The sequence below is a fragment of the Typopeltis vanoorti genome, chromosome 22 (assembly GCF_054136105.1).
Source record: "Typopeltis vanoorti isolate ZY-2024b chromosome 22, IOZ_Tvanoo_1.0, whole genome shotgun sequence".
NCBI classification, from domain to species: domain Eukaryota; kingdom Metazoa; phylum Arthropoda; class Arachnida; order Uropygi; family Thelyphonidae; genus Typopeltis; species Typopeltis vanoorti.
In genome coordinates this window covers 19,147,759-19,175,680 of record NC_143570.1, presented here as the reverse complement: position 1 = coordinate 19,175,680, position 27,922 = coordinate 19,147,759, and the positions used below count along the sequence as shown (strand labels likewise).

At 35.1% G+C, this 27,922-nt stretch overlaps 1 protein-coding gene across 1 annotated transcript in view; it reads left to right on the top strand.

The window, feature by feature from the left end:
- The window catches only part of LOC150094192 (exportin-4-like), a 541,216-nt gene that overhangs the window by 302,526 nt on the left and 210,768 nt on the right, over nt 1–27,922 (top strand). The window contains exons 12-13 of the mRNA XM_090412419.1: nt 58–188; nt 7,027–7,207. Of these exons, the coding sequence (XP_090268545.1) occupies nt 58–188; nt 7,027–7,207 (312 nt within the window). The remainder of the gene's footprint in view (nt 1–57; nt 189–7,026; nt 7,208–27,922) is intronic.

Here is a 27,922-nt window from a genome sequence, read left to right as displayed (position 1 = left end):
TTATGTAAATATTAATTAATTAATTTTATATAACTGCATATGGCTTTTTGCTTCCAGGTTAATGGAAGATCGTGTGTCAAGATTGCATGGCCACTTGCAGAAAATACATCAGAATTCAATGACAGTCAGTGATTCTAGTATTTTAGACAATCTTAATGAAGATATCCATTGGTTGATTATGATATGTGGTAAGATGTTGTAATCTCATGAACTTTTTTTTAAATATATAAGTTAGGGATTATATAAGTAAAGTGGATATTAGATCTAGAATTATTTCAAAGCCGAATGTAGAAACTATGAAAGTTTCTAAAAATAAGTTGACCCAGAGAGTTTATGAGAATATACTCACTGGCATTCATGAGTTGTCTTAGTACGCTGGACTACTTAGAAAACATAAACGCTGCCCAAGTGTCTATATATTTGCTTTCTATTAGTCCATTTTGATAAGGTTTCACTGGCCTGACAGCTGTTTTGAACTGGCTGGTTCTCCTCAGAGATGAAACTTTCATAGTTTCTACATTTGGCTTTGAAATAATGCTGGATCTAATATCCATTTATATAATTTTGCGTTGCTGAACTGAAGCCTTTTGGCTCTTTATTTTAGTTTAACTAGGAATTTTTTAATGCAAATTTTGTAACCTAGTGAGATTTTGATACTTGCCATTATATGAAAACTGGCAGTGAATAGATAAATGCCGAACATATGAAAATAGGCAGGGACATGGCAGACGTTAGCTCCAATCTCAGTGAAAAACTTACTGAACAAGTAAAACATTTTGACTCTATGGACACAATTTTAGTGTTAATTGAAATATAATATGCTATGCAAAGCTGGGTGTCAAGTCTGTTGAATAAATTCTTATAGAATTAGAGAGAAAAATTTTAGCCAAAACACTAAGGAAGCAGCATATAAGATGGTCTTCAAACCAGTTTTAACTGGTGGATCTGAGAATTAAGCATTAGAAATAAAACATTCAATCAAAGATTAGAGACCACAGATACGAAACCTCTGAGGATGGAATCAGCATCACAATTGTTAAAAGTGAAGATACAAGGAGAAATAAAGTAATCCTATTTTGTTTTTTAATTCAGAAAATATAATTTATTTAATATTGGCCATCTTTTGTAATCAGTCTGTCATTTTTCAATGATGTCTCCATCATTCTCCTCATGCTTTTGCCATCACTGAGTGAGATGCTTATTTGCTGATCCTGTAAAAGTATTTACTCAGATTTTGGAGCTATTCATGAGGCCATATCAACTCCTTGTTGTCTGCAAGGACAACAAGGAGTTGATATGGCCTCATGGATATGTTATGTGGTAATATATGGCCTCATATGTTGGCCATTTTGATGAGGTCATATCAACAAGGAGTTAATATGGCCTCATCAAAATGACACTCATGGAGTGTATCCTTCAGCAGCCAAAACTGGTGGTAGTCAGAGGTTGCCAAATCCAGGCAGGAGATGGGATGGGATGGAGAAGAATATCATCATCAAATTCCTGTCATGTACCCTCAAGGGATGTACACGATATTATGATAGTACATGAAAAACTTACAACATAACTAACTTCCTATCAACAATTTTCCTCCAAATCAATCTGTTATCTCTCAAGACTCCAGCATTATCAGTTCTTATATTTCTATCTTCTAAAGCACTTTTTACTGTATCAATCCACCTATATCTTGGTCTTCTGGGTCTCTTTTTCCTACCAACCTGGCAGAGAACATTTGTTTTGCTAATCTTTCCTCTCCCATTCTGTTTACATGACCATATCACCTGAGATTAACTCTGCTAACACAGTTCTGGATGCTAAAACATTCCAGTGCTTATGGGTCTTTAAATATGCTTGAGAAAAGAGAGAGAGAGAGGGGGGATGTCAATTTTGCTCTGGAGGCCAAACATGACATTTGCCACCTCAGACCTCTAATGAGCTGGGCAGTTGCATTTCACTGGGCGATGAAGAACATCTAGTGTCTATTTGGTATTTTCTCTAACTAGGAAGATATCCTTTTTTAGTGGGAATGCTAGCTGCAAACGCCAGAGCATCTTTTGTGGAAACAGGCCACGTCGTGGGAAGGCAGGGTTCACTTGACATGGAGGGACTGTATATTGCACATCCCTGACCATTAGTGGCCCATCTGCAACAAGTAGTTCAAAAAAAGAGCTGCACTCGTGTGCAGATTACAGTGCCACTCAATCTGATGAAATTAGACTACCACTATCCACTTAGTGATTTGTAAAGCTTTCTGCCATTCTCCAGTCTAATGGGGAAGGGAAGGCACCTTTTTTACTACACCTCATATTCGAATGGGGTGTGACATTGATAGCATTTAAGAATGTGTGAGTACAGATAAGCTGAAGTGGTATGGTCAATTGAACAGAATGGAAGAGGAAAGGATATCAGTGGCAGTACAGATGTTTTATACATGAAGAATCAGAGGAAGACCGGGATCTAGGTGGTGGATTGATTCCATTAGTAGTGACTTAGGATCCAGTAATAATGAAGACTTGACAAATAATTGAATTTGGGAGGCAATCGTTGGTAGTAAGTGCATAATAATGTAAACTTAAATATCTAATTCTAGCATGAATAATAAACACTTATTCTGTAACAACCTCCTTTATTGTATTGGTTTGTGCTTATGTTTTTGAAGTGATGGAAGGTTGAAAAAATCATTTTGCAATGATTTTTCTGCTTTTTTTTATTATTTCATTTTTTTGTTTTAAAATTTTCTGTAAAACAAAAATATGCTATTCTATAAATTTTTGCTATGCAAAAATTAAATTACAGTTATGTTTAATTTTATACATATTGCCACTGATGTGTTGATAGGAAAGCCAACATGAAATGGAAGATTGTGAAAGAAATGAAGCTTTATAATCATAAAAAGAAAAATGTTAAAAAAAAAATTAATGAAAATGGAGCAGAGTAAAATCTGTATTTACTCTTATTGATGTAAACAGCTTAGCTTTTCTTTGTATAAAGTGCAGCCATTGCATTGCAATATGATCGAACTCTGTGTAACATTCATTATAACAGATTCATGAGCATATCTGCCATTCAAAGTAAAAATACCTTAATGACTGAAATGAGTCAACAACAGAACAGAATTTAATTCGGCATTTCACTTTGATACAATATGGCTAAGGCACTTACTCCAGAATAGCTTGTGATAAAAAAAAAAAAAAGTAATCCCTTCCTTCATGTAGACCACCTAATTGTGGTGGGGGACCTCCCAGTAATGCTACTGGCCCTTTTTCATTCTTCCTCTTTTTGTATACTTTCCTTCCCATATTTGCTCTACTTCTCCTGAATCTATTTTTTACTCTCCTAATTTCCAGATTACCATTACTGGGATCCAACACCTTATCACATTGTTTGCTATATGGTGCAGTATACGGACAAGAAGGATCCTGGAGTCTTGCCTTACTTCGTCCTTTGGTCTTTCACTTTAGCAACTTGTGTAACCATTATGGCTCAGTACAGATCACTTGGCTAGTGGGCTTGCCTAGGGTCTGTGCTGTTGCATTGTCTCTCCCACATGGCTTAAAGCTTGCTGCACTGCTGTTATATCATCTGGGGTATGACATTCTGCTTCTGAGTACATTTATTGCTTGTAAGTGGGCATTCATGTATTCATTTGTGGATCCATGATGAGTGGGGATATCCATCACCAAACAAAAAAATCCATTTAAGCATGAATCCTTCATCCTCAGATTATTCATGGAGACCTAACAAGGCTCTAGCCAAGTGCAGATACCATAGATATATCATTTGATAACAGAAATAAGAAGCAAGAGACATCTGACACACCTTTAACTATACTTTTTTTCTTTATCATCCATGCAACAGATGAAAAGCTAATAGGAAAAAGTTTCCCTTTTATTGAAAAGAATTGGCAAGATTTCCCAAAACAGTTAAAAAACTATGTTCTGATAATATTCTTGTTGAAACATCTTGTCAGCAACATGCAGACAAACTACTGCAAGCAGCAGTAGTTTGTTGTTGTTGATGAGGTGGAAAGGTGAACAAGTTATGGTAACAATGATTGAGCAAAGAGGCATGCGTACACGCGCGCACACACACACACATGCAGTGAGAGAGCAGTTTGCTAGTCTCATAATTGAGTTTGGATAACTGATGGTGCTACCAAAAGTTGGTTGACACACTAACCCATTCAAGGGTCATTTAATTGGAGGTTCATTCATTCATTTGAAAGTCAGATAATTGAGTGATAATTCAGATAGAAACTATTTTTAATGAATAAATATAGTTGAAAATAGTTAAATTGATATTTTCCATATACTGGTAACTTGTTATCTGTGGTGGATGTGTTCTTAAGAATTACCATTATGTTGAAAATGCATGTAGCATAAGGCTTAAAACATTGGATAATTGATTTAATAATTAATTTAATTGAAAATGCACCCATGTTTAATACATATTAAGGCATTAGTAAATAAAATATTTAATACATATAAAACAAAACTCTTAAAGTCAATTTTCAAGATTAGTACATCGTGCAACTCTCTTGAAAAATATTCATTGAAAAACTGATGTTATCTACCCCTTATTATTCGCTCTCCAAACAACAGGCAATCTTGCCTTTATGTATCCATTCAGTGAACTCATCTTCAGGATTTTGGCTGCTTTAAACTTAGGAACTGTCTTCTCTTCAAAGACAGTCTCTAGGAAGCATATTACTGGGCATATGCTTCCAAAACAGACCAGTTTCATTTAAGTTAAACACCTTTGGTGTGTAATCTTCTGCTATCTTAGTTTTGAAGCATTCATGAAATTCTTCAGCAGCAACATTATCTGCAGCCTCACCAGTCATGTTCAGATTGTAGAATGCATAGTAACTCTTATAGCAGTCGAATCAGTTGCATTCATCTTTCATCAGATCTTATTTACAGATGAATACAATACTGCATTGAGCATAATTTAGCAGTAAGAACACAAACTGGCCACTGAGCAAGTGGTAGTAAACAAGGTGTATGCGTGGAAGCTTCCTTATGTAGTTCTTATGTACCAGAATGAAACTGCACATATGCAAAAAACACAGAAAATGAAAGTGCTTATAATGAGAGCTACCTGTACAAGTAGAAAAATGGTGTATTGTCATATTAAAGTGTTTTGGATAACAGAGTTGTTTTTCATTTGTTAAGAAAATTAATTATACTTGACAAGAAGTTACTCTTGTTTTTATTCTTTATCCAAGCATGAATAAATAAAGATGTGCATGTGAAGTGTCTTTTTGATTAGACTACTTGTGTATGACTCTTGACTTCATATCAAATTGTCATATATAAACATTCATCATCATCATCATCATGCATATCAAGGATTTAGGCCTGGCATGGCCTGTTTCGGCTTTAAAACTCATCGTTTAAGAGGACGTCCTTGTTTTCTCTTTCCTATGGCTTATACTTTAAGGCTTGTTTCGGTAATCTTTCTGTTTTCATTCTTTGAACGTATTCCATCCATTTATGTTTATATTTTTTAATTTTTTCTATTACTGGTTCTTGGTTTAATTCTTTCATAATTTCTTTGTTTCTTTTGTGATCAAATAGGGTATACTTTGCAGCTTTACTCATAAACTTCATTTCTGCTGTTGGGTAGTAGAGGTGTGAGGACTAGATTCTTTGCTTGGAGAGTTTTTAATGAGTGGAATGGGTTGCCAGAGTCACTTGTGAATGCTTTGTCTTTTAATGGGTTCAAGCAAAGGTATAATAGATTGGGTCTTCCATGATGAATCTTCTGACTCCACGGAGGAGGTGCCCTTATAATAATAATAAAAATAAATTACACACTGCACAATTCCTTTCACCATGAGAGCTGGTGTCTTTGCCTTTGTGAGATCTGATATTCTTAGCCAGAGAATGCCAAATTTATAATTTTCTGCTTTTAACCTTCTCTGGCTTAAGGTTTCTTGCCCCAATCAGTAACATTTCTATTTCTGTGCAAGCTTTTTTTATTTAAGCTATTTCTACGCCAACTGCTGCTTGCTCATGCTTGGGTAAATAAGAACGAAAAGCAAATGATATAATCCCCCACTTCTTGCTTTTTTTATGTGATTTCCACCCACAAAAGGGTGCAATCCTATAGCACCTTAATTCTGTGGGTGATCTAGGTTGTTTTTAATTTAATTTAATTATTATTATTACATTATCAGGAAACCCTACTCTAGAGACCAAATATGGAAATTTTTAAATCAGCATTAAGATTGCAATTAATGTGATGGTCTCACAGCAGGTTTTGAAATTCATCTCCCACTTAAGGACACATTTGCAAACTTCCAAGACCAGCATGATTCTATACCATAGCCTGTTGATTTGAGCATGGTTATGCTATCTGCTCAGCTTGTTAAGTATTATTTCATGTAGGAGTAATGAAGATATTCTCCCCCCTTTGTAAGACCACATCTGGATGTCTCAGTTTATATATGGTTGTCTGGGTTCTATCCTTATGAGGGGGGGGGGTGGAGAGAGAGAGAGAAGAGAGGGTTTGGAGGTTGGTAATGAAGATAACACTGTGGAATGTTATTTATGAGGGTACATCGAGAGAATTTGAACTTTAGATTTATTAAATAAATGGAAACAGGTAAGAAATCTTTACAAGTCAGTCAGTGAATTTTTCAAATCAAGACCAGAGGAAAGAAAACAAAGTAGTAATAGATAATTAAATTAAATAATATTCATGGAAGTTGTGTAAGATTGTGGTCAGTAATGATATGAGTGGGATATGGTTTTTGTCAGTGTGACTAAGTGGAATGAACCATATAGTGCTAATATTTCTCCTTTGGTGAATTCAGGCAGAGGTGGGTGGTGGGCTTTCTGCAATAAATGTTGGGACTTCAAGTGCAGGTGTCTATATAATTATTATTGTACAACCTTTAAGCAGTTAAAAATATTTATAAATGCCATTACTTCATTCTTTAAATACACTATTTTTGTTTATCTTATTACATTTTAAAAATTTCTGTGATATGCAAATATCAATTATTAAATGTTGTTTTAGGTCACCTTTTAGCTCCAGTTAGTGAAGGTGAAACTTCACTAATTCCCATAGAAATAACACACTACTGTATTCAGCAAGCAACAAGTGTTAGTATGGAAACAACACTACATGTACTTGCTTCACCAAGTCATAGAACTGCAGATATTCCAGGTGCAGAGCATAATACAGATCCTGTAGTCAGGTACTTAACACCTTCTTTTTATTAGTTTAGATATAAATTCTTTTAAATAAGACTTTAAATTAGTTTATAATTTCTCTAAGGTATATGATTGATTTTATGAGAATGGACTGAAGGGCAAAATTCAGAAGTTAGCTATATTAAAGTTATTCAAAGAATCAGAACTGATAAAAACATTCTTCTCTCTCTCTCTCTTTCTCTCTCTCTCTCTCAGATGTGTATATTGCCATGCATTATGGAAGAAGTCACTATCCAGACTGATTTTGACCTTTATACTCAGTGGGAGCTAGACCTATGATGATACTGAGTGCTAAGTCGATGCAGAAGTCATGTTTTCCATATACAAGTGGATAGCAAAATGGTGTATTACCGTGTTATTAAAATGAGATGAGAGAGTTGAAGTTAAAATAGAAGGTATGTGCACTGAATATGTGCCATCCATATTCTTGAGATTTTTAGGCTATCATTATTGTTTGAGATTAGGGTAGTTGATTTAAATTTTACAAGGTTCTTTAAATTCATTCATACAAGGTTTTGCTAAGATAAATAGGTGTCTTCCCAATCATTTCCTCCAAGGATCCTACCATTGCACTCGTAACTTGCCATATATAAGGGAAACAGGATCCACTCTTGAAAAAGGAACACAGATGACATCAGGTTTAATAATTATGGGAAACCGAGTTTTTTCAATCTTGTCTTGGATACTCTACGCCAAATTGATTGGAAAGGTACCTGTTCCTTACATCGTAACAAAACTTCTTAATAATACAAATTTAAAAAACCAGTGAATCAGTCACTCTTATCTCAGCAATAATGATGACCTAAAATCTCAAGAATGTGAATGATACACATTCAGTGCACATGTCTGATTCAATTTCTCCAGCAATCCCTACTCCAGTATTCTAAGCAATAATTTCAGATTATTGAGTTGGCCACATAATGCTGTTTTAATTTAATTAAATGATAGTGATTTAGCTATAAATAACAGGACACTAACCTTGATAATTCTTTCTTTGAAGGTTACACAGTGCTCATCATTCATAGAGAAGAATTTATGGAGACACAAACGCATGTTGGAGTAATTATTATGTTATCATACTTATTAAGTATAATAATATTATACTTGGAATAATTAAGAAATTTTCTTAATTATACTTATAATTAAGAAAATAATACATGACATTTCGATCTCTATATCGAGGTCATCATCAGGAAAACATACATATGCACAGAACACAAGCTACACAAAAGTAAGATATACCTGAATTCGTTGTTAATTATTTACTCCAACCTGACCTCTGGTGGAGGGAAAAATATTTATAATTAAAAAATAAATAATAATAATAGATCGAATATATACAAAAGACATAAATTAACAAAATAAAATAAATTTTTATACATATCAGTTACTAATATACAGACAATTACACAGGCCTGCAAAATTCGAGTCATGAAAAGTTGCCTGGAAACTATTCACTGTTTCTGATTTATTCTTGACCGCTGATTTCAAATATATCTTCCATTTTTCTCTATCATGTAATGATTTTTCAAAAAATGGATCTCAATATTACAATAAAATAGCTTTAAAATGCCTTATAATAAGTAAAATTACAGTATTTAAAATTTTCTGTAAACATTTTTTGAATGAAAGTATTGGAAAAAAATTTTAATTAAAGTAATTAATCTTTAGTACATAGTTTATATGTTGTGGTGTCTTTTTATTTTTCCTTCAAAGCTTTTTGGACTTTTTCTGTGAAGTTCTTTTCCCATGTCGTCTCTGTGCAACATCCAGCAATAGGCCGCCATCATGTTGACATTCCACCTGCTCTGATACCTTCTTTCCATCTTCTTGATGTCTTGGGAGAATCATTCTCCTTGCTCTTTGCTGACAGTTCCCAGATTCTCAGGAAAGTAGTCTAAATGAGAGTTGAGAAAGTGCAATTTTAAGCCCATGGAGCATCCCAAATCCTTGAATTTCTGTAGCATCGAGCATGGAACATCCCAAATCCTTGAATTTCTTCCACAATCATTTTATAGTTGGTGTCCTTGTGATTTCCTAAAAATTTGGTCACCATCTCTTTCAAAGCTTTCCACTCTTCTTTTTCAACAGCTGCCATTTTTTCTTAAAACAGTTTATCCTTCATAAGTTTCCTGATGTCCTGACTGATAAAAATACCTTCTTTCAGTTTTGCTGTAGATAATCCCTGAAATTTTGCACAGATGTATTTAAAACACTTGCCTTCTTTCAACAAAACCTTGACAAATTGCTTCATCAATCCCAGCTTTATGTGAAGCAGGAGTAAAAGGATTTTTTCCCAAGCAACCAAAGTTTTGTGTAACACATTTTACTTCCAGGTTCTGATGTGACTCTTTCTGGTCATTCCTTCTTGATCCAATGTTGCTCTTGATCTCGGCTGTCCCACTCGTACTAAAAGCATGGGTATTTGGTGTATCCTCTTTGTTAGGTGAATTTTTGCAACTTCTTGAAGCCATTACAAACACCACTTAAAACACTGTTAAACGAATTTTAACGAATGACATTAACACTATCACAAGACACTACGTAAAAACATTAAAAAAACTGCAAACACATTAAATTAAATCTTCACAACTTAGAAAATGTGCCACCTTTCAGAAATATGATAACCTTAGTAGTCAACGACTAAAGTGCAACTAAAGATTCACACAAGAAAATGTGTCTGTGACAACAGGAAAGTCATCCATTATCTCAGCGAATCAGATTCAAAGTAGCCACCTGCACTTTTATCTGCATTCCTCCCTCCCTCTCCTATCTTAAGATGATTAGTCTCATGGAAATTTCTTTATTTACCATAAAAAGGCACTTCAAAAAGCACTTATACAACTAATTAGCTGTAAATAAAGGAGAATGAAAATAAATACCAATGCACTGAATTTAAATCCAAATACTACTAATAAAAATGATGAAATTAGAAATTGGGTAAAATTGGTGGATGATTGAATTTTCTTACTATTTTTCTGAACTCAGCACCTAAAAATGTATAAGAATTAATTATTACTTCTCAGACAACTTTTCCATTGCAAGCCACATTGTTATTATCGTTATACGGGCACCTCCGTGGAGTCCTAACCCATCGCTAGAAAGCATTCTCTCCACACAATCTATTATACCTCTCCTTGAACCCAGTAACAGACAAATCGCTCAACTGACTCTGCAACCCATTCCACTCATTCACAACTCTCCAAGCTAAAACTTGGACTTAGCTAATTAAATTGACTAAGCAAAAGTTTTTCAATTACTAAGACATGAATGACCCTTCACAAAGCCATGTTGAACCTCATACGGTATCATATTTTTATCTGTGCCTTCTTGAATTCTCTTTTTGACTAATTTTTCTAGAACTTTTACCACCATGCATGAGATAATGATTGGTCTATAATTTGCTATTGCAGTCTTATTTCAAACTTAGGATTTCAAAAAAGTTAAACTTCATAATTTTCTTTTATCCTTTCATTAATATGTTAGTATTTCCCTCTTCTTTAACTTCAACTAATTCTTACCATAATAAGAATTAAGTTTCTTACTGTTATTTGTTTATTAGTGCCATAATAAATACTGGAATACTTTAAATTTTGTTCCAGTATATGCATAGATATTTTTAAGTAAACTGTGTTTGTTGCTTGCAACATTCACATGAGAACTTTTAGAACCTTCTTTATGCAAGGGAATTATTTCCCTCTCCCTTGGAACTCTGCCAGAGCTGAGACTTAAAGAGCCTAGTCAAAGGCATTCTTCCCTTGCACATTCTCACAAAACTCTAACTGATCCCATCTAATCCGACAGCTGTATTTACATTGAGATTCTGCAATATCCTAAGAACCTCCAATTCATCCACCTCTGTTCCCACATTAGTGTCTGTCATATAGATTAAAGCAGTAACCTCACTAGGATGATATACCCTTGCAAAGTGGTCACTTGGTAACTCAACTATTTTATCCACTGGATTATAGATGGATGTTGGAAGTTTTCAATATTATCTCTAATCCAGAGTATTTTAATAATAAGGTATGACACCTTTTGGCTACTTGTATATGGAAATATGACTAATGCATTACTTAAACCTTGGAATCACTTCTAGGTCTGGCTCCCACTGATGAGACTTCTGGGTGGTGACTCCCCATAATGCATAGCATTATACATTTCCTTAAGGATATGTACTTTACATTATGGGATACTAAGGCAAGTGATGTGAAGTCATTAGTTTCTATATACAAGTTTCCCTGTCCTGAAATTACTTCAAGCGCAAACTTCGTTTGCTTATATTTGGATAAAGGATTAAACCAAGACTATAATTTCTTGGCATCTTTAATTTATTTTATCTGCTTCTGTCTCCTCGTGACCATCATTACTCATTAATGTTAATCTTCCATAGTCATTCTTTCTGTTACTTGCCACATAACAAAAGAACGCTTTGGGATTTCCTTTGACCTTCTTGTCTAGATTCTTCCCATAATCTGATTTTGCCTTCCTTGCCATACTGTCAGCTTTCTTGCCTGAGCCTTGTACTGTTCTTAAGTTTGCTGGTTCCTTTTTTTCTCTTTGTATACCCTCTATAGCATTTTCTTCTTCTACAGTTCATGCTTAATGATATTATTCATCCATCTAACTCCTACTCGATTAACCTTCCTTACCCTAGGCATACAATTTAATACTGCTTCCTCTAGATGACTGTTAACTATATCCTATGCACCACTAACATCCTTGCCTTAATAATAAATTTAGTTTAATCCTTTATCCAAGTGTGAGCAAACAAAGTTTGTGACTGAAAGTATCTTCAGGACTGGAGTCAGGTAGTACAACACCGGGCAGCAACTCGTAGCAAAGGTGGACCAAGCTAACATCACTCCTATCTCAGTATCTCCCATAATGCAAAACACATCTCCTTGCAGATATGTATAATGTTATGCATTAAGGGAAGGGCCACTACCCAGACTAGTTTTGACCTTTATTGAGATCTCTTCAGTGAGAGCCAGGTCCAGATGTTGGAGATACCAGGCAGAAGCAATAGCGAGGTCATCTTTACCTGTAGGAGTTGCCAAAAGGTGTGCCACCTTTTTATTAAATTACTCTGGATTTAGAGAAAGATGTTGAAAGTTTATTTTTCACTTGGTTAGACTATAATAAATTTATTTTAATCCTTTATCCAAGTGTGAGCAAACCAAGTTTGTGCCTGAAAGTATCTTCAGGACTGGGGTCAGGTAGTACAACACCGGGCAACTCGTAGCAAAGATGGACCAAGCTAACATCACTCCTATCTCGGTATCTCCCATAATGCAAAACACATCGTCTTGCGGATATGTATAATGTTATGCATTAAGGGAAGGGCCACTATCCAGACTAGTTTCGACCTTTATTGAGGTCTCTTCAGTGGGAGCCAGGCCCAGATGTTGGAGATACCAGGCAGAAGCAATAGCGAGGTCATCTTTACCTATAGGAGTTGCCAAAGGTGTGCCATCTTTTTATTAAATTACTCTGGATTTAGAGAAAGATGTTGAAAGTTTATTTTTCATTTGGTTAGACTATAATAAATTTAGTTTAATCCTTTATCCAAGTGTGAGCAAACAAAGTTTGTGCCTGAAATTATCTTCAGGACTGGGGTCAGAATTTGAAATTTGAAATTCAGTGGTCACATAGCATCATCAAATTCCTGCCATGTACCCTCAAGGGGTGTACAGGATATGATAGTACTACATGAAAAAAATTACATCATTACTAACTTCCTATCTACAATTTTACTCCAAATCAGTCTGTTACTTGTCAAGACTCCAACATTATCAGATCTTATATTTCTATCGTCTAAGGCACTTTGTACCATATCAATCCACCTATAACTTGGTCTTCCTCTGGGTAGTTTTGCTGCCAATCTGGCAGAGAACACTTGTTTTGCTAATCTTTCTTCGCCCATTCTGTTTAAGTGACCATACCACCTGAGATTAGCTCTGCTAACTCATTCCTGGATGCTGACAATGTCAAGTTCTTTCCTAATATCCTCGTTTTTAATATGATATTGCCATTGATGCCATCTGTTCATGCCTCTAATCTTTCTCAGGACTCTCATATCTGCGATCTCTAGTCTTTGGTCAAGTGTTTTACTTCTGACCCAGCTCTCAGATCCATAAGTTAAAACTGGTTTGTACACTGTCTTGTATACCGCTAATTTTGTGTTCCAACTAATTTCTCTCTTATTCCATATGAATTTATTCAATTGACTTCCCACCATACTAGCTTTGCTGATTCTGTTGTCTATTTCTATATTGAATTTACCATCTTCACTAAAAATCGTGCCTAAGTAGCTGAAATGTTTTACTTGTTCCACAGGTTCTCCATTCACAACACAGTTGACATTTTCAGTGATTCTGCCTATTTTCATTGTCTTTGTCTTTTTAATGCTGACCTTCATACCATATCTATTACAACAGTTCTTCAACTTATTCGGAGAATCTTGCAGACTTGTAGCGGATTTATTTAGAAGTATAACATCATCCGCATAAAGCAAAGAGCTGACATTAACATCTCCAATTTTGATATCATGTTTAATACTACTTTCCTTCATAATGTGATCCATATAGATAATGAATAACAGAGGGGGATAATATACATCCTTGTCTCACACCAGATTTAACATTAAACCATATTCCTGTACTTAATTCAATTCTAATTGCTGACTTACAACTCAAATAAAGACTAAGTATTGCTTGATATAATGTCCCATTGACACCATATAACCGTAGCGTATTGAATAGCTTCTTTCTTGGCACCTTGTCATATGCCTTTTCCAAATCGACAAAACTTAAATACAAATCTTTGTTATATTCCCATGTTTTCTCGACTATTTCTTGTAAAGTGAAGATCTGATCCTGACAGCCTCTATTTGGCCTGAATCCAGCTTGTTCTTCACCCAGCTTTTCTTCCACAATTCTTCTCAATCGTTTCTTAAGTATACTTCCATAGATCTTGCCAGGAACACTCAGTAAGGAAATACCTCTGTAATTCTCACATTCAGTTTTATTTCCCTTTTTATATATGGGTACTATGAGAGCTCTACTCCAATCATCGGGAATTCATCCCTCGGTTCATGGTTTCTGAACTATGCAGTGCAGCCTCAGTGAGACTCTTATACCACCATACTTCAGCATTTCTGTCGAATATTATCTACTCCTGCTTCCTTTCCATGTTTCAAGCCTTTGATAGCTTTTTCTACTTCAAGTATGGATATGTATTCCTGACTGCATGCCTTTTTTGAGTGTTTTTTACCACTGAGCTGTCTTCACTGCTTGTTTCATTTAGCAGTTTTTCAAAGTAATTACTCCATACTTCAAGGATATCTTTTTCTCCCGTTTTCATGTCACCTTTATCATCTCTAACTCTTTTTACAGCACTCTCTCCTCCATTCCTAAGCTTCTTCAACACCCTCCAGAATATTTTGCCACCTTCTTGATATTCATTTTCTATATTCTTGCCAAAGTCGTCCCATGACTTTTGTTTAGCTAGTTTTACACACTGTTTAGCATTCTTGCAATCGTCTCTGTATTCTCTAAGAGCACAAGCTGACTTATTTGCCAGGAACATTTGATATGCTTTCTTCTTTTCCTTCACTGCCTCTTTAACTTCCTGTGTCCACCATGGAGTTCTGATTTTTCTATCCTTGCAGACAACTTCACGACATGCCTCTTAGCTGAATCAATCAGAGCTTTCTTCAAGGCTTGCCACTGAATCTCCAAGGTTTGATTCCTGTTCTCAAACTCTTTCATTTTTTCTTCAATAATCTTTGTGTATTTTAGTCTACAGTTCACAACTGAGAGCTGCTCAACTTTTATTCACTTTAAAACTTTCTTACATGTTATTCTTTTCAATATGAAATTCTATTTTATCCTGCTCACGGTTAAATAGTGATCACTATTAATTACAAATCCTCTGTACACTCTGGTGTCCTGCACCAGGGAGAAAACATCACTATCATCAATAACATAGTCAATGAGACTTTTCTTATTCTTTGCCTCTTCTCTCCATGTGAATTTGTGCACATTTTTATGTTGGAACATGGTGTTAGTAATAACCAGTCCATGTCCTGAGCAGAAATCCAACAGATATTTGCCATTATTATTAGCTTTGCTCTTTTCTCCAAATTTTCCCAAAATATTTTTGTATGTCTCATATTCATTTCCTACTCTGCTATTTAGTTCCCCAACAAGGACCAACTTTTCCTTTTTCATTGTGCCAGTTGCTTTTTCTAAAGCCTCAAAAAATTTCTCTACTTCTACCTTAGTAGAACCTTCTGTGGGACCATAGGCACAAATAAGTCTCATTGTCCAGTTCCCCATTCTCATATTTGCCCACATTATTCTACTTGAGACTGACTGCCATTCAAGAAGATTAGCCACGTATTTTGTGTTGAATACTATGGCTACTCCTTCTTTTCTTTGATTGTCATTGTTCGAATATAACATTTTGTATTTATTGCTCAGAAAGATCTCACCAGTTTTGGTCTTTTTTGTTTCAGTCACCCCTATAATGTCGATCTGGTACTTATCTAATTCCTCAGCTAGCTCCATTTCTTTGCGATTCAGGTTTCTTATGGTGATAGTACCGATCTTTAACTCTGGTGATGTTGAGTTGGGGTTTGTTTTCAGATTTGTTCCAGTAGCTGACTTTTCGTTGTTCGCCCTGGTTTCCTGGCGAAAACAACGGGGCCTTGTTTAACCAGGCGATGCTCCAGCTGGCATGAAATTTGTCATGTTGTACCATTATTTCTTATTTTGGTTTAACCAATAAGAATACAATTTGGTTGGCTAAATCCCAAATTGCCAGCCCATCTTCGTTCGTTCAGTATCCAAGTCGATACCCATCAGGGTGCACCACAAGATGGTGAGGATTGGACATTAGGTCAGAAGCCCTAGTCGGTTCTCCGCATTCCTTTAAAGGCTATGTGGAGGTCTCCTCTCAGTTATACAGCTTTGACCATTAAGTACCTCATAGGTCACATGGCAAAAGCTGCAAATACAACTCGGAGGATAATTGCAATGTTTGAAGCAAACCTTGATATGTAAGGAAGTCATTTTGCCTCTATAATAGTTTGATAAGACCACACCTGTATTATTGCATGCAGATTTGGTCTTCCGGATTCTAAGGGATCAAAGAACCTGTGGAAATGGTGCAAAGAAAAGTTACACAGATTATATCTGAATTACTGGATTTAGATTATGATGACAGATTGTGAGTATGTGGATGAAATACAGACTCTGGTTAACAGGAGAAAGAGGGGGGTCATATGGTAGAAGTCTACAGACTTTGGAATGGGTATTATTGGATAGCATCTGGTTAAATTTTTCATTCTTTGGAAGTTGGAGAGAGAACATGGGGGTGGGGGTTTTCCATGGAAGTTAAGTTTGTTCACAATCAAAAAATGGGTAAGAGCTAGGTTTTTCTCTCACAAAGCAGTGAGTGAGTGGAATAGTTTGCTTTTAAGGGTAGTGAGCGCATCTAGTGTGAATAAATTTATGGGAAGGTATGACAGCTAGTTTGGGTGATTTATAGTGTCCCTCGATGAGTCCTCGACTTCCTGGAAGTCTCAGATAATAATAATAAATTAAAAATAAAATTTTATACTGAAACTACATTAAACACATCTCTACAGTCCTCTTATATTATGGTTTTCTTGTGTTGGGGTTCTTCCATCATGTTCTGGATGCTTATATAAATTGCAGATAGGTTCTCCATATTGTTTGAATTATTCATCCATCATTTTTGCTTAGATTTGGATGATGTTTTTGCATCTCAAATGCTTCTTTGTACCTTTTAAACCAGGTTTCATAATTTTGGAAAATGAAGCTGTTCCAACCTTGCTCCAACACTACAATGAATTGATTGGAAAGGCACCTCTTCCTTACATTGTTCCAAAACTCGATAATGATACAAATTTAAAAAAGCCTGTGAAAAAGAACCACTATAGAATTTCCTAGAAACTTTAGATTATCTCTTTGTCCAATTCATGCTCTCAATCCCCCAATTATATTATTTGGCTTGCCTAAAATACACAAGGAAAACACTCCACTGATGCCCATCACAGAAGGCATTGATTCTCTAACATGCAAGCTTTAAAAACATTTGGCCAAGGTTTTGAAAAGTTGAACTGACTCAATTATCTCCTTTTCAAGAATTTGGTACTTTGTTTTGATTATCAAAGACATGCATCTTCAAAGAGATTAAATTATGGCAAGTTTCGATGTTATTTCCCTCTTTACTTATGTACCTACAGAAGAGGTTTTATTTCTTTTAAAATATGAGTATCAAAAAAAGTCACTCTTGACCCATTGCATAAATTCTGTTTTTCGTTTTTAAAAAAAGGAGTATTTACAAACATTATTTTGGCTTGGCTGGGTAACCCATTATCTCTTATATAGCCAATTTATATTTAAAAAGCTTTGAGGGGGAAAAAAGTCAGTTCCTTCCTATTAAAGTCAGGGTTATAGAAAAGGTATGTTCATGATGTTTTCTTAATTTGGAGCCATGGACCAACCTCTTTAAAGGAGTTCCTGAATGATCTCAACAATCATATGCTGAAAAATACAATTTTCCTTGGAATTAGAAGTTAATGATTCTTTCTCATTCTTGGATGTCAAACTCGCTCATGTCGATTTTAATTTATAGAAAACTCACACATACCAATAGATACCTTCATGCACAATCTCATCACTATCCACCCAAAAAACATGGCATCATTTCTACATTAGGGAAATGTTTTTGCTGCATCCTCAGTGAAGAAGAAGAGATCACCAAAGAACTACAGTTCCTTTTACAACCTTTCAGAAAAATGGTTATCCTAAACAGACTGTTCGTAAGCTGCTGCTATTTAATCTGCCTGCTCACTGTACTGAAGATACTGAAGATAGTAATGATGTAAAAGGCTTTATATTTCTATCACATATCAGCTCCATTTCACCAAAGTTATCTAAAATTATCAAGAAATTTACAATCTGCACTTCTTTTACTTCTCTATCCAAACTCCATTATTTACTAGGTATACCGAAATTGAAACATGACAGCCTGAAGTGTCCTGAAGTTTACCATTTTTGCTGTAACGTCAGTCTGTCCTGTTTTGGCCAGACAGAGAAATCCATTGAGTTACAAATGGAATAATATATGTGAGACATCACACATATTAATACTTGAGCCAGTGCGCTATCTTATCGTGTTCTTAATTCTGCCCAACCTAACGATGAAGATTCTATCACCCACCCAGTGATCTGGAACAAATCAGAATACATTTTTAGATGCCATGATGAGCTGGAGAGAAGAATTGTGGAATCAACAGAAATTGTTTTCAATCCAGTCTATTTTAATTCTAACCTTAGCTATAACCTATCTGTTTGTCACCCTTCAGCTATCCAGCTTTGGCATACACGAGAACCTGTGTGAACATGTCCAAAAATACTATGGCATCCAGAATACCTTCAGATGTTAGCAATATGTTTGCAAGTTAATTTATAGCTGTTACTCTCTTGTAATGTATATTTTTTTTGCATTTTTCTTTTCATGTTATGTACCCAATATTGTCTTCTAAGAGGATGAAACTAATTGTGCATTCAAATAAATAGCGTTTTTCAATTTTGGTATCTCTCAGCCTCTAGTCATTCAAATTTATTTAGTTATGTCATATAGCCGAGTAAATCCATTGCATCATATATTATTATTATTATTATATGGGTATCTATATAGAATCAGAAGACTCATCACTGGAGATGCACTGTCTTTTATGCACACAATAAGTATCATAATACTTCATTAACCACTCTCCAAGCAAAAAAATCTAGTCCATACACTCTTACACAACTTCCAGGGGTGATCCCCAGTTCTCTCCTTACTTGTCATGTATTGAAAAATTTATTTTATGTCAATCTTACAGAACCCTTTTAATTTCTTACAAGTTTCTGTCATATCACCTCTTTTCTGTCTATCAACTAAACTCTGCAATTATGTGCACTTGAGAAGATCATCTTAATATGAAGGTCAAACTTCAGGTAATTATTTTGGTTTGTATCAAATTATATTTAAAACAAGATATTATTTCTTATAAGAACGATTGTACTTCACTTCTTCTTACCTTTGATAATTCCGATCTCCAATCAAAATCTGACTTCCTTACTTGGGTTGACTTACGTGGATGATCTGAAAAGTTCTTGGCCTAACAATGAAAAAACGAATTTATAATTTCAAAATTATTTTTATTTTTCAAGATAATCTCCCATAAGACTAATACATTTATTCCAGCGATGCTCTAGTGCCATTATCCCTTCCCTGTAGTGGTTGTCAGTAAGATCTGCAAAATACTCCTCTACAGCTGCATTCACCTCTTGATTCGAAGAAAAACGCTGAGCGAGGAAGAGTTTTAGTTTTGGGAAGAGATAGAAGTCAGAGAGAGAGCCAAATCTCCAACAATTCTTAGTGCAGATCCCTTAATTTTCCCATTGCCAAAACAGTTTTGTGGGCAAGTGCATTGTCCTGATGAAAAGATGATTTTTTTCTTCTGCAAATAAGGTCTTTTCTTACGAATTTTTTCGTTTAGTCTGGTTAAAAGATCAGAATAATATTCCCCGGTTATTGTTTTACCCTTTTCAAGATAATTAATAAACAAAATGCCTTTAGCATCCCAAAACACCGATGCCATGACCTTGTCTTTGGCACTGAAAACAACCGGCTTCTGTTCACTGTTTCACAGCTGTTTGGATTCAGGTGTGTACTGGTGAATCCAAGTCTCATCCATAGTAATAAATCCATGCACAAAATCAGTTTTATTCTTGTTAAAATGCTCCAAGCACTGTTCAGATATTTTCATGCGAGTGCATTTTTGATCAGCGTGGCACCCATCTTGCGCAGAGCTTTTTCATTTGCAATTCTTCATGCAAAATATATCCTACATGTTGTTTTGAAATGTCTATAGTCTCAGCAATTTCACACAATTCGATTCGCCAGTCATCCAATAACATATCGTGCACTGATCAATGATTTCTTTTGTTGTTGCACTTTTTGGACGTCCTTCACGTGGATCATCTTCAAGGCTGGTACGGCTGCATTTAAACTCGGCAGCCCATATTTTAATTGTCGAAAATGAAGGAAAAGAGTGCCCCCTAAATTTTAATGAATTTCTTTTGCCGTTAAACCTTTCTTTACAAAAAATTTTATAACTGCACAATACTCAATTTTATCCATTTCAAGGGATACAGACAACACTTTGGCTTCCGACAGCTGTATATATATAAAAAAAAAAAATACTGATAGAATGACTTGCAATTTCACAGGGATGCTTATGACAGATGTACCAACTTAAAAAAAAAAAAAAATCTTGTTGATAGTGTTGCCATTTATGGTCAAGGCCAAGAACTTTTCAGACCACCTACTCATGCCTCTATCCCATCCTGGCACAAAGACATCATGAAGAACTCCATGTCTTGTTCTTTCAAGACACTATTTTTAATGGGCTTCTGTACCTCAGTCAGTATAGATGATCCCCTTTGGTTGGAAAGACCTGGGTTTGATTCCTGTTTTGTGATGGTTTCTTTCAACTAATGAGTTAGCGAGTCTCATGCAGAGGTAGAGGGTTTTTTCACCCGGAAACTCAGGTTTTTCGTCCCTCAGAACAGGTAAACCAGTCCATGAACATGCACACATATCTACAATCATAAAATACATATTTAATCCATCATTAGGTGGGCTCAAACTGTTCTAAGGGACAATTGATGAAAGGGGGAGACCCCCACATGAAATAAATACTACTTCTCACCTCTATAACGTCTAACACTATATAAATCCGAAATCTGTCTTGACCTTTGAATACTATTCTTGTATTTGGAATGGTTTACCTGAAAATTACTTTGGCTATGTAGAAAAAGAAGGCATACTGCTTAATAGTAGTTGACTCCTCTTTCAAATTATTACACTACTCATTTTCTCATAATGTTCCGTTTCTCCTTATGTCTTCTTTTTCCTATTATTATTATTATTATTATTATGCTGCTTCAGGGATTCAGTGATCAATGGCCATTTTAGTTATTCCTATTTAAACCTCTCTTTAAACACATTCACCAAAGACACCCACAACATCTAATAGCTCATTTCACACATGCTCACCACTTGACATGAAAATAATCTGTATCTTATATGCTTCCTAGCCACACCCTAGCCATTTTCCAGTGGTAACCCTGAGTCTTCTACTTGCATCAATCATAAACTGCAATATTTCACTTATACCTTTGCTGTAAACATCCCTTACTAATATGTTGCAATCATATCTCTTCTTGTCTGTCTCAAACCCTTTAAGACCACATTCCTGCAATATGTCTTCATACAAGATTCCATAGGCACTAGTTATCATGTTGGTTACCTGCCTCTGGACTCTGGGTCTTTCCATCTGTCTCCTCAGAACCCAGGTTACATCACACCAAGTAACTACTTGGTGTGATATAACAACTTTATTGTTCCTCCTAAACTTAAGCTTACTGTCCACCATAACTACCTTATCTCTGGCTTCATTGACTGCTTGCAGCAAATTGAGAATGGACTACAAAACCACCAGTTTTCCATCATTTATAATAAGTCTGAAAAGTCTGGTTATCACAGCATGAAGTTGACATTAATCACAGAATCTTCTTGTCTAAAGCCCATCTATCTCATTGTTGCTGCTTTACACAGGAGTGTTTCTTCAAAGAAAGTAGTGAAGTGCTAGTACCTTGCTCAAACTACTACTTGAACTATCATGATTGTCTTTCTTTAGCTAAAATTTAGGAATTTTTTAAAGATCATATCTCACTATCTACTGTATTACACTTAAAACTTATCAAACAAACTTCTCATTTTCCTTTTTCATTTTGTCTTCTACCATTCTCTGGAAAAGCCTTTCTCACGCTATTTTTTCTTTCTTCTTAACTTCTAGCATAGAGTTTGTAACCTCTTGCATATTGTGGGATTGATATAAAACAATAAATAAATGCACTCAAATTCTTGAGGACTAGTTATCTAAATTACTGCTGTTACAATCTTGGTACACAAATTAGGAATAATAAGATGAATTGTGAAAATGGCAACATGGACATATTGTCGTATTATCAGTGAATATCCTATACAAGTAAAACATTTTAGCTATATATATATATACAGTAAAACCCCTTTTTTACAATTTTCAGGGGACTGATGGAAAAAAGTGTAAATAGCAAGAAAGTGTAAATAGCGGGAAAGTAAAAAAAATTAAAAAAAGGCTAAAAGATGACTTACTGCTAGTATGTGAGTCTACATACTAGGTTACAAAATTTAATAACTGAAAATAAATGAATTTACAATTACTTACGTTTATCTATTTTTAAAAAATCTTTAATTGTTGATTGTTTTTGCTTTTCATTTTTTTTTTTTTAACATAGCGCCAGATTGCTTTGCATTGAGTTCAATGCTTGATCCGTTTTTTACTGTCGTGTTCAAAGTGGACACGGACAGTCCAAGGTCTTTTGCTAAATGCACACGTGTTCTGGCATACCAATCTACACGTCACAGAATTGCCATCTTTTCTTCTACCGAAATACATTTTCTGTCTTTTTTCTCCATGTTACTAACATGGATAATCCACCACCGCAACTTGAAAGCAACTTTCACATGCTAAATTATGTAGCAGAAATTCTGCAATATCAATTCGTACTGTGATTGAAAAATCACGGTATCGCTCATCACTACATTACTACTGCAAGCGTGCAAGTCACCTTGATGGTGGAAATGAAACTACAGCCGAAAGCAACGCCATCTGGGAACAGAAATGCACAGATTTCTGCAGAAATCGATTTCTAAAATCAGTATTGCCACCCAAGAAAAAAACGCAAATCACGGGAAATAACATCCACATCAAGTTAATGACGGGAAAACAATATATCGTAAGAATAGGCCTTAAGATGGGACCAATGGAAAATGACGTAAATGGCAAGCAAACGTAAATTGCGGGAACGTAAAAACGGGGTGTTACTGTAGTTGCATTATATTTATTGAAGATGATAAATCAAATATGAAAATAGATAATAGAGAAGTAAGGCTGATATAGTGTGAAAACAATTGGGTAAATATATACGGAATAAGAGAGAAATTTGCTAAAACATTAAACTAGCAGTGTAAAGAGCATTGTTCAGAACTAATTTTAAATTATGGATTCAAAATTGAATTAGAAATAAACACAACTGATGGAAGACTAGAGAACATAAATACAAAAGTTTTTAGGCAAAATCATATTCAAAATAAAAATATCAGAAAGAAAGTCCATGTCATCAACAGATTCATAATCTAAAAGCAAAGATAACTTTGCTTTTAGATTGTTTAGGTGATATTGTTAAACAGAACAGAGTGGAAAGGTTTAGGAATAGGTGTGTGTGTTTTGCCACTATAACAAGTAAAAGATCCAGAGGAAGACCAAAATATAGGCAGATTCATAGCAGCTTATAAGAATCAAAATATAAGATTTGATGGTATTAGAGACCTATGAAATAACAGATTAACTTAGAAGAAAATTATTGATAAGTACATACTTGGAAATTATGATGATTCAATGAAGAATGCACTCTATACCACACCTTTACCATGAGTTGCCTCAGTCCTGAGGATACTTGAGTTGCAAACTTTGTTTGCTTACACTTGGATAAAGGGTTAAACTAAATTTATTATAGTCTAACCAATTGAAAAAAAAAACTTCCAACATCTTTCTCTAAATCCAGAGTAATTTAACACTAAGGTGGTACACCTTTTGGCAACTTGTATAGGTAAATATGACTTCATTGCTTCTGCCTTACTATCACCACTTCTGGGTCTAGCTCCCACTGACGAGACCTCAATAAAGGTCAAAACCGGTCTGGGTAGTGGCCCTTCCCTTAATGCATAGCATGATACATGCCTGCAAGGAGATGTGCTTTGCATTATGGGAGATACTGGGACAAGGTAGTGATGAGAGCTTGGTCCACTTTTACCACGAGTTGCCTCTATCCTGAAGATACTTCAGGTGCTAACTTTGTTTGCTTACACTTGGATAAAGGATTAAACTAAATTTATTATAGTCTAACCAAGTTGGAAAAAATTCCAACATCTAGCATCCTCCTTAAAAGGTTTAGCAGGAAAATCTCTTTCTTACATTATAAATTCAACAGACTTCATCTCCAAAATTAGAAATATAAAGCTCAAGAATTCAGATATGGCAAGTATTGATGTAGTGGCATTCTTCACAAATGATCCAACTCAAGAGGTTCCCAATATTTTAAGTAGCAAGATCTCTAAACAAGATGTTTGCTCTGCTGTCACATTGTATTAATTCAGGCTACAAGTTTGAAGAAAACATTTATAAACAAAATAAGGGATTAGCAATGGACAGTCCCCTGTCTACAGTACTAGCCAACATTTTTTTTGAGGATTTCGAAGAAAAGGCCATCTCTACTGCTACACTTGAACCTAAAATCTAGCTCTGTTACGTGGATGACATATTCCTTATTTGGGAATACGGTATAGATAATCTTCACATTTTTTTAAATCACTTAAACAACTTCTATCTGGACATTAAGTTTGCCATCGAAATTGAAGAAAATGGATCTCTGCCATTTTTAGACATCAAACTAACTAAGATGTCTGACTCCTTAAAAATCTCGATCTTCAGAAAATCAATGCACATGGATAGATACCAGCATGCGTCCTCACACCACTATCCAGCACAGAAGTTAGGTATCATCTCCACTCTGGCTCATCATTGCAGGTCTGTATTGTAAGATGAGGAGGACCTAAAAAATGAACTACATCTCAAAATAACCTTCAGAAATAATGGCTGCTCTTCAAAAACTATCAATAAACAACTATATCCCCATCCTCAAAACAATACAGAGACACAGGACAATCAGGGTTATATCTCTTTACCGCACATCAGCTCGCTCTCCCTGAAACTAAGAAGAATTTTGAAAAAATTTAATATAAAAACATGCTTTTCCACTCTTCCTAAACTCAGATCAATTCTAAGCCAACCAAAACAGGCTCACAACCATCTTCAGTTTCCAGGTGTGACGTCTTTCCTCTTCATTGTGTGTTTTATTTTGCCTGAATGCAAGCGAAATAGAACTGTGCCACTCTGTGTCCATGGTCGTAAGCATATTGTTAAGGAATCAATCATCAGCAAGTATACAATGCTACAGTAATCTAAATAAGACAGAACTTTCCTAAATCAAATTATTTGTTGTTTCAAGGATACTTGCGACATAAGACTGAATGATATAATCACGTAATCACAAGAAAGATGTTTATTTAACCAAATATTTTGGTCTGGAAATAGCAGACCATCGTCAGTGGTATTACAAGAACAGTTTAAAAAATACAAGCTAGAATATTAACAATAGGTCGTTAAAATTAGAACACGCCGCGTGATGTTATATCACTAAGTATGAAACGGAATATTTTGAAGTAGAAACATGATTGAATTTGCTATTAAAAAAAAAAATAATAATAATAATTAATGAGTAATCTTGATTAGACTTTCCCAGATTTTTGATATAGATATACAGTCATTACGATTCAGGTTGGGGCGATGGAGCAAGGCCTCCAAGCTTTCCTTGAACAAATGTTCGAACCTATAATGGGATCTATGTAAGAGGCGAGTTTTGGACCAAAGGATGCTGTGGTCAGTTTCAATCCCGTGTTGAGCCAATCCAGACTTTTCAGGTTTGTTGTGAAGAATGGATGATTGATGTTCTTGGATTCTTTTTTCAAGAGAACGTCCAGTTTGTCCAAAATAAGAGAGATCACAGTTGCACGGAATTTGATAAACTTCAGGAAGAGAATTGTCTTCTCATTTTCCTTCTCCTAAAGACAAACGCTCAACTTTATCTCTTCCTGGAGTTTATCAAATTCCGTGCAACTGTGATCTCTCTCTTATTTTGGACAAACTGGACGTTCTCTTGAAAAAAGAATCCAAGAACATCAATCATCCATTCTTCACAACAAACCTGAAAAGTCTGGATTGGCTCAACACGGGATTGAAACTGACCACAGCATCCTTTGGTCCAAGACTTGCCTCTTACATAGATCCCGTTATAGGTTCGAACGTTTGTTCAAGGAAAGCGTGGAGGCCTTGCTCCATCGCCTCAACCTGAATCGTAATGACTGTATATCTATATCAAAAATCTGGGAAAGTCTAATCAAGATTACTCATTAATTTTTTTTTTTTTTAATAGCAAATTCAATCATGTTTCTACTTCAAAATATTCCGTTTCATACTTAGTGATATAACATCACGCGGCATGTTCTAATTTTAACGACCTATTGTTAGTATTCTAGCTTGTATTTTTTAAACTGTTCTTGTAATACCACTGACGATGGTCTGCTATTTCCGGACCGAAATATTTGGTTAAATAAATATCTTTCTTGTGATTACGTGATTATATCATTAAATCAAATTATCTTTAAATTATGTAGCAGTCGTGGTTCTCTAATCTTTCCTTACTTTCACATTAAATAGAGTTCCCGCTTTGATCCGAACTGTAAAAATGAGCAGTGCAATGAAATGAACTCAGGCAAGTACAAGATTCAATTTAAATAAAAACATTTAATACACTAATACATGAATTTACATTAATCAAAAAAGATCTAAATATAACTAAAATGATCATGAAATAAAGAAGTTCTTATTAAGACAATAGTAACTTCACAGTAGAGTATACTCGGTGCAGTTAAATTCTTAACGTATAGATTTCTACTCTTCTTAGAGTTATGAGCTTCTAAGCACACTTTTTGACAAAGGTTATCTATTCAACATACTTCAATTGTCAACTCTGCTTAGCCGTTCATGATATACAAAGCACATATCGCTAAATACACACCAAGGAATTCTAAAGTCCTGTCAATCTATCACAGTAAATCTCAGTAAGTCAGTTTCTAACTTATATCACGTTCTCTTGGAACAAGCTTAAAGATATCACACATTCAAACTTGAACTGTCATTAAGGCAACTTTATTGTAATTACATTCACAAAAGACATAGAAAGGATTTCCTTACCAGGATGGTTGATATACTTTGCCTATTATCGCATGTTCTAGAAAACACTTTCTTGCTTCTCAATAGCTTTCTCTCTTAGGTCACTTTAGTTCGATATGATCCAGATTCACCATAACGATCTTGTTGACTCGGGAATACATGCCTGTTTAGCACTAAAATGTCTATCCTTCAGGTTTCCTTAGCAATCCCTGTCATGCCTCTCGTCCTTCACAATTACAAGACGAGGTAATTAGAATCAGGATACGATTAAGAGCCCTCGAAAGAGTAAGAGAAAAACAGAGAGTTCCCTTGTCTTTTCAACCCGGTTCTATCATTCGCGCCTCGTCTTCTCTCCTTATTCGGCAGCGCATGTCTCCTACTTCCTTCTTCACGCCAAAATCTGCTTCATGTCTCTTCGTTAGCTTGGCATAGTAACTAGCGCCAAAATGTACTCTGGCAAATAACTTCGTAAATTCATACAGCACTTAATTTCTGTTATACTGGCTATGTCCTTGGCAATGGTTTACATAAACGGACTAAGTTCCAAGTTTCCATGCACAGTTCACATAGGATATATATATATATATATATACTCTACAAAGAATTAGTACAGGATAAATAACTAACAACTGTTAGAACATACAGTTATTTTATA